General features: G+C 35.1%; 1 protein-coding gene across 1 annotated transcript in view; it reads right to left on the bottom strand.

Annotated features, from left to right (window-relative positions):
• Positions 1–8,857, bottom strand: part of ARID2 (AT-rich interaction domain 2) — a 165,333-nt gene that overhangs the window by 55,294 nt on the left and 101,182 nt on the right. Inside the window, exons 7-11 of the mRNA XM_059402955.1 lie at positions 6,929–6,995; positions 6,585–6,835; positions 6,161–6,257; positions 5,854–6,063; positions 4,848–5,015 (exon numbers count right to left, since the gene is read on the bottom strand). Coding sequence (XP_059258938.1) covers positions 4,848–5,015; positions 5,854–6,063; positions 6,161–6,257; positions 6,585–6,835; positions 6,929–6,995 — 793 coding nt within the window. The remainder of the gene's footprint in view (positions 1–4,847; positions 5,016–5,853; positions 6,064–6,160; positions 6,258–6,584; positions 6,836–6,928; positions 6,996–8,857) is intronic.

The following is an 8,857-nucleotide window of genomic DNA, read 5'->3' as shown; positions in this document are numbered from 1 at the left end:
GCCTGGGATCGAGTCCCACATCGGGCTCTCTGCTCAGCGGGGAGCCTGCTTCCTCCTCTCTCTCTCTGCCTACTTGTGATCTCTCTCTGTCAAATAAATAAATAAAATCTTTAAAAAAAAAAACCAACTATTTTCCTGGTGCAACCCCAGCTTATCTTTTCTTCTCCTAACTTGGTAACGCCATTACAGAAAATATCCGAGCAGGGCCTTAACCCACTTGGAAATCTTCCTTGTTTTTCTTCATCAGTTGTACTATGAGAGAATATAATCCATTCGGACTGAAATCTCCTGAATCAATTAATGACCAGTTGAATGAAATATCAGTAATTATGTTGAAATTATAAAAATTTTATGAATAATGTATAAAGAAGAATAAAGTAGCCACAATTAAATTAAGACGATAAACTAGAAACACAGAATTACTATAAAAGTGGCTACAAACTGAGAAGCACTGCTCTTGGGAAAGACACCTAAAGATTCATTCCAAGTGATTCAAAGGTACTTACACTTTAAAAGGAATCAATTTCCAGGGGCACCTGGGTGGCTCAGTCGGTTGAGTATCTGAATTTTGATTTTGGATCAGGTCATGATTTTGGGGTCATGGGATTGTGGGATGGAGCCCTGAGACTGAGTCCTGAGACAGGCTCAGCACTCGGCAGGGAGTTTGCTTGAGATTCTCTCTCTCCCTCTGCCTCTGTTCCCCCAACTCTCTCTCTCTCAAAATAAATAAACAAAAATCTTTAAAGGAATCACTTCCCAGATGCTCAACTTCTGTATATACTCCTTTCTAAAACTGCTCTTCTCCCATTTTGGAACAGAAAGTCTTAACTTTCATCCATCCTTTATAGCAACGCAGGTATGGTTAAATGCATAGCTCTCAAGTAGGAATGGCTGGTTCTAGATAGAGGTCCAGCACTTACTAGCTGTGTAACCATGGGCAAGTTAATTAACCTGTCTATAAAATGGGGAAAATAAGTACACTGACCTCCTAGGTCATTATGAGGATTAGAGGAGTTTACATATAAGCCACTTAAAACAATGCCTGGCACATAGTTACCACTATATAACTGTCAGCATGCTGCTGCTGCTGATGATGATGATGACGATGACAATGATGATGATGGCAAGAGGTAAAAACCTCTAGGACACCAAAGGGAGAATTAGAATCATCAGAATCCACAAAGCTTCGTTTAACCAAGGTATTATGGTAGGGGTTCCTATCTATATTTTATGATGTTTTATATATTATAGTTAAGGGCAATGTTGGGCATGAGAAAAGGAGTATTCTGGCCCTTTGGTATATTCTGAATTCAGATATAAAGTGATGACAATTTTTGCTTAATGTCCTTTGCTCCTCTATTTTCTATCTACTGTCAAAAAAAGGTGTTACTTTTGAGTCAGAATCTTGTATAAGTAAGGCACAGAAAATTTTTTAAAGAAATACTGAAGGTGGTGGCATCTTATTTCATTCAGATGACATGATCCTGACTCGTTTAACTGTCTTAGAATTGTGAAGTAAGGAAGGTGTCATGGGAACACCTATTAACCATACTTTCTTGGAATGAAAAATAAAGTTGGACCTTTTTTAAGTAATGAAAAGTGAGACTGATTAAAGCAAAATACTTTTGATAATGAAGACTAACTTCACCAGTTAGGTTATATGGGAGACATTTTCTGTAGCTGAATGGGAGAAATCTGCAGTTCTAAGGTTTTTACAAAAAAGTACTCAAAGCACATGATTAAAGTACCTTTTCAAAAACTGTACTGGTCTTGAATATTTCAATTTTTCTAATCTAGTGGTCCTCAAAGTATAGTCCCCTGACCTGCAGCATCAGCATCTCATGGGAACTTGTTTAGAAATTAAAATTCTCTGGTCCACCTGAATCAGAAATTCAGGGTATGGAGCCTAGAAATCAGTGTGTGAGCCCACCAGCCAATTCTGAGGCACACTTAAGTTTGAGAACTGCTGTGTTAATATTTCTTAACTATATCAGGTTAAACATGGTGCATCTAAGCAAAAGTCAGCAGGTATATTTTACAGTCATATCTAATTAGTATCTTTTTTACATATTTCCAATAAAACTTAAAAGTAAATGTAATGACCGGGCAACATAATCTTTTATGAGTCATATGTTAATTCTTTGATTTCAACACATCAAAGAACTCAAGTTGACAGAAGATCATTAAATATAATTTTAAGAATTTTGGCTAATTCTGAAGTTCAAAGAACTATAAATTCTATCCTTAGCTATTTATTGATGTAAACGAGATTTTCAAATTAAATCTATAAAAAGGAAAAATGGAGGTAGAATTGATGTTGAACCCAGTTTCACTCTAGCAATAAAAAAACATTCATTTTGGGATACACTGGAGTAACACTTTCCAGAGAACCACCTCATTAAGAGATGAACTTCCAATAGCTACTTCGTCATGTACTGTTGTTTCATGTATTGCTTATTTCTAAAACTTACAATGATAAAATTTTAAATACTTAAAACTTTATAGAGTAACACAAAACTGAAAAAGTTAAATTAAAATGTCTACATTTATAGGTGATAAGTACAGATAGAGTGGTGGATATGAGTTCAAGGAGCAAGAAGGTACCATAAAATTAGTGTCTGTGTATTTAAAATGGATGACGGCAAATATTAAGATTCCACTGGATACAAAAAGTACTTTTTATTTTAAAATGTCAATTTAATATACATAAAAAATCTTACAACTATTCAAATTATAATGAAGAAATTTAGATGTCAAACTAAAAGCAGGTGAAAGGTTACTTAAGTCTTCATCGTGATAGGAAGTGAGCAAAACTTCTGAAGACAACCATTCCATAAGAAAACAGTATTAAACAAATGATGGGGATGGGGGACAAACTATAAATGATAACTAATAGAACAATTAAAAGTTATCATTCATGATGAGCAAGTAATAAAATGCTCACTGGTTCAAAAGTGAATTTTTAGGTCCTTAGAGGCTTATTCCCACCTCTATCAATGAATTATTATATATATATATGCACATACAAGTTACAAACTTTAAACGTTTAATTTTGTTCATTTGCCAAACGAGGGCCAAATCTTATTTGAGGGGATGGGTTTATTTGTTGAGGTCACTGGTCAGTGAAGAGACAAAATCAGTAGTTTCCATCAAAATTACCCTTAAATATTCTTCAAATGGCCCATTTTATTTCAGTGTATCACTGACAATTTATTAATTCCTCTAACTCTTGGTTGAACAGAGTTTCTCTACAGCCCTCAGTTAATTTAATCTTTAATTTCTTCTCTGAGTATAGAAATATACCCCTACTATCCACTTAACTGGTAAAAAGAACTGTTTCATTTCTTTGTCAAGGCTGAGAAAACATTATTGTTTGACCACTGACTCGCCAGTATGTTATTACCTGTGGGTTAAAGTTACAGAGTAGGGTAGTCAAAATTACCTATCTTTTTCATGCTTCATTGTTTGTCCAATCCTGTTAGTTGACACCAAGGAAGTGAAATACCCATATGATACAACTCTACCATATACTTCAGAAGGACATAGTGGAAATCAATAAAATATGTGATACATATTACATACCTTTCATGTGAATAGAGTATATAATTGTGATCCTATGAGTTAGAGGAGAGACTGAGATCATGATTAAATGACAGGAGAAAAAGTAGCTGGGAGATGTGATGGAAGTCACTGGCAACTGAAGAAGCCAGGGTATTTAGGAAGACTCAACAAGATTTGGGGATCAAATGGACACAGTAGTTAAAGGTAAAAAATAATGAGATTTTTGAATTAAGTATAGTGAGGGAGGTTGATGATCTAAATGTATTTCTAGGCTGAAGGGAAGAAGCAGGTAAAGAAAAAGAGGCTTGAGATACAGGAATGAAGAGACTGATATTTAGAGCACATATTCAGAAGCTGACATCTCTGAAGACAAGTGGATGTTGAAGGAAAATGAGTTCAGATGCTAATAAGTTTATAAGTGAAGGGTTAAGAAGTTGAAGAAAAACATGCCACATGGCTTCCATATTAATTGCAAGTGAGAGGTAATAAGATCAACTGAGAAGAATATCCTCTATTAAAAGAGTATCCTCCATTAAAATATACAGGAAAAGAGAAATGTCTTGGGAATGGTGGGAGGTGGAAAAGAGCACTTGAAGTGAAAAATGGATTGTTTTGTTAAGACAAATGAAGGTAGAGAAAGCACACCCAAAAAGGCTGAGAGTGCAAAAATATAAAAATGACGACTTATAACAAGCCAGGAGAAAGAAGTCCAAGGACTGAGGAGAATGCTCATTATTAGATAGCTATGAATTCTAATGAAAGACATTTGAGTTAAACAGAATTGACCCAAGGGACCTTAAGAAGGGTCCACAAGTGCAGGTACCCAGACATGTGTGTCTGATTCAAGGCTCTGATTCTGTTGTTTTTGGTTCAAGTATTAGGAGGTATTATAGTTATGTACTTGGATGACCAGCTGGGAGAATTATAAGGTTATATATGATTAACTTATTCTTGGCATATCAATTTCCAGTGACCAAAATTGCAAATAATAAGTTCATCAGGGCACTTCATATTGCTCTCACAATTGTAAATATCTAATCCCTCACACTTCTTGAAAAAAAATTTTCTTTAAAATCTATTATTCTATTCTTCCTCTGTGCTTACTTTGGTCCTACTGGTCCTGGAATGTAGAATATCTAAGAAATTAAAGCTCATATTCAAGTTCTGCTTTAGCCTATTCCACTATTATAGTATCAGTTCCCTGTACTGCACATTTACATTTATCTTTAGTATTAAATCTTACATACCAGTATTCATAATGAAAAACATTATGTAAAAACACTAACCTGGGGCAGATGCTACATGAGTCTGGGTTTGGACTTGTTCTACAGCTTGTGGCCTAATTTCAGATAAAACTTGATGACTGGAACTTGGATGTTCGACGAGTTTTACTGCAGCTAGTGCATCAGGACCAAACATCTGAATATCCATAGAAACCAGACACACTAACATGTCTAAAATAAATAAAAAACCAATAGTTATTAGTAATATTATCAAACAATGACATTGCTGAAAAACATATGCTATACAGAATAACTGCTTCTCAGATGGCAGTCCCTGAATCACTGTACATCAGAATATCTGTGGATCTTTGAAAAAGATTTTTAGGCTCAACCTCTGAAGACTGATTTAGTAGCTCTGCGATGGGGATTAGGTATCTTTATTTTTGAAAAGTTTCCCAACTGATTCCGATGTGTAGCCAGATTTAGGAACCATTGATATGGAAAGTGACATCTTAATTTCTCATTAATAATTTCAAGCTAAATCTCTGTTTACTCTGGTTTTAGTATTTGTACCCAAGATAGAAATCATTCTAATCAATGAGTAAATATTAACATACTTTCATAATTGTGTTTAAAACTGACAACCCACTAAAGAGGTGGTAAGTTGATTCATTTTAAGAATAATATCATTACCAGCAACTTCTAGGAATAACAAGGAAACTTTTTCACTCAGCTTCATTTGCTTAATAGTAGCAGCTGACCATTTGAAACAGAAAGACTTGCTCCTCAGAGTTACAGCAATTTTGTTGGTTGTTTGGTTGGATTTGATATGTAGTAACAGAAATAAAGAAAGGAAGAGGAGTTATTGATAGCCACAAACATCCTGGTCCCTATATGACAGAAGTTTCTTGCTAATCTAAAACAGGTGGAATGAATAACACAAACGTGTGTGTCTGAAAGGGTAATGACTCCTCAAAATGAATAGTAAACCCCAAATACCAATTGTGATATAATATAGTACCCCATTAAATATTTTTTCCTCAATAAAGAAAATAAATGTTAATCTTACCTATGCTCTTTTCTACTTTTGCAATTTTTGTGCAAGCAACATCTCCCATTTCTGTGAGCATATATAGCACCTCGAGTGTTGAGATCACGAGCAGCACATCAGGTAAAGTGAGATGACAAATGATCTCTCTGTATGAGTCCTGATCGACATATTCACAAATCAAAACACCATTATCTTCTGCTTTGCAAAGATTTCCCAAAATTTCCATGCCTGAAAAGCGTACACACACAAACACATATTTATTTTTTTAATAGATGATAAAAAGTCTGTGCATATTATACAATGAGAAAATTAAGTAAGTACTTACCCCTCATCTTTAAAAACCTATCCCTTGACATTAGGCATTTTGTAACAGTATGAAACATCAGATGAGTAGTCTTGAAATCGACAGGGTCCAACAGAAGCTGGAAAATGGAAAGGACACTATTGAGGTAGCCCTCTTCAATGCTGTATATTTCAAATTTAATAAAAATTAATGTTTTTTTAATGTTTTTTTAACAGTGTTGCCCAAGTTTTTAAAAATTTACTGTGGGAATAGCCATCACTAAATCTGGAGCATCATTTCAAATATTTTTTCCGAAAATGTGTGTGATACCATAGTTAGGCAAAACTATATGTAAGCCTTTCATATTCTCTAAGTATAGCAATACAATAATGCTACATACTAAAAATTTAAAGTAAATATCATTGCTAACTATCAAAACTGTTTTAAGTTACTATCACGTGCTTACCTCAGCTGCAATATTTCCTAACGTGTCAAGGCCTAATTGCCTTAGAGAAATAAAATGACTATGTGCAGAAAGTAATAGGAAACGAAGACAGGTACGATTAGCTGCCAAGAGCTTAACATTGCCCTCTTCAAAGGAAAGATTTCGCAAAATCACTGCAATCTGAAGTACCCGTTGTCCTTCAATATCATTAATGCCCAGCTTTCGAGGTGGATGAAATAAAGATTCCCAAATCCATTCTCCTGATGTACCTTCTATAATAGAACACATATATTTTACTTAAATTGATATTTCATTTATTATTATTGATATTTCAAAGTTATTTAAAATTTTTCTTACTGTCTTACCATGAGACTTGTTTCTGTCAGAAATGAGGTCACGTACTTCATTATCATCAACAATGTCTTTCCAAAACTGTAATTAAGAGATGATTATGCTTAATTCTGACATTTGAAAGAACTATTCTATTTCTTTAAAAACAGTCACGCAGGGCACTGGATGGCTCAGTGGGTTAAGACTCTGCCTTCAGCTCAGGTCATGATCTCAGGGTCCTGGGATCAAGCCCCGCATTGGGCTCTCTGCTCATTGAGAAGTCTGCTTCCCCTCTCTCTCTGCCTGCTGCTCTGCCTACTTGTGATCTCTCCCTGTCAAAATAAAATCTTAAAAAAAAATAGTCACACCTACTATAAAACTATAAAATTTTTATTTATTTACAGAGAGAGAGAGGGAGAGAGAGAGGGTTGGGAGGGAATGAGGGAGGAGGGGGAAAGAGAAAGAGAGAGAGAAGGAATCTTTTTCTCCTTTTTTTTAAAAAGAGAGATGGAGGGGTGCCTGGGTGGCTCAGTGGGTTAAAGCCTCTGCTTTTGGCTCAGGTCATGATCCCAGGGTCCTGGGATGGAGCCCCACATCAGGCTCTCTGCTCAGCAGGGAGCCTGATTCCTCCTCTCTCCTTTCTCTCTGCCTGCCTCTCTGCCTACTTGTGATCTCTGTCTGTCAAATAATTAAATAAAATCTTAAAAAAAAAAAAAAAAGAGAGATGGAAAGTGGATGGGGGAGGGGCAGATAGAGAGGGAGAGAGAATCTTAAGTAGGCTCCATGGTCAGCACAGGGCCTGACTCAGAGCTCGATCTCACAACCTTAAGATTATGGCCTGAGCCGAAATCAAGGGTTGGACGCTCAACCGAATGAGCCACCCTAGTGCCCCTAAAACTTGTACTTTTAAAAATCCATGTAGACATCATTATGTGCTATTTAATTAATTGACAAAAATACTTAACTTTCTACAAGTTTAAGGTACTTAAATAATAAGGTATCATTTCAGATTAGGGATTCTTAAGCTTGGGTCCACAGACTTCTAAATGGTCTGTGAAAGAAATGAGGGCATCTGTGAAATTAAATGGAGGGAAACAGTGATAACTTCATGCTCATTAACCTCTAACTAAAATTTGGTATTTCTTTAGCAATTCCTTCAATGCTGAATGTTAGACAAAAAAACAAGTAATAGTAGCAGTACCTGGGGATATGTCACCAATATGAATTACAGATATTTTCTGATCATTTTACAGCTATGGCAAGTATCTAGAAATAGTGCTTATGCTCATTAGTATCTGAAAATTATGAAAGTCATTAATTCTGTCATTAAACAGCACACAATCACAGTATTCCTGTTTACAGACATGCCTGCGACATTGCCTGGCTAGCTGCTGAGCAAATCTATATCTAGAATAAAATCAAATATTTAATTAGTGAAGTTGTGTTCCCCAAGTTTTCAACCCAGATATTTGACTTGCTTTCCAGTATTCCATATCTGTAAACTATTTTTGATACAAATGTGAGAAGAGATGAGCCAAGATCCATGGTCAATGTTCTTTTTCAGGCTAAGAATCAAGTGATCTTATGCTATATAACTATACAAAATGAAATATAACTTGAAATTGTCTATGACACTTAATTGTATTACCTTGTTACTTCTGTACTAATAAAGAAATGCATGGACTATTCACTTTTTATTTCTAAACATTCTCATGTGGATATTTCAAAATAACTGTATTTAGTTTTTGGAATTAAGATTCTTTCACATTTAAAGCCACTAGTCTGAGAAAAAGTCCAGCAGGAAAAGGATCAATTGTTCAAAAAAACTCATGAAAAAGAATGTTTGGTAACAATAAACAAGAACTAAGCATATGAAGAAAAAAAGACTATGTTCAATAAATAAGAAAAAAGGCCCATCGAACAGACACATGAAAAAGTGCTCCATATCACTCGGCATCAGGGAA

This window comes from Mustela nigripes, chromosome 6, assembly GCF_022355385.1.
Source record: "Mustela nigripes isolate SB6536 chromosome 6, MUSNIG.SB6536, whole genome shotgun sequence".
NCBI classification, from domain to species: domain Eukaryota; kingdom Metazoa; phylum Chordata; class Mammalia; order Carnivora; family Mustelidae; genus Mustela; species Mustela nigripes.
Note: the sequence above shows the minus strand (reverse complement) of the source record. Positions and strands in the feature narration are given on the sequence as shown.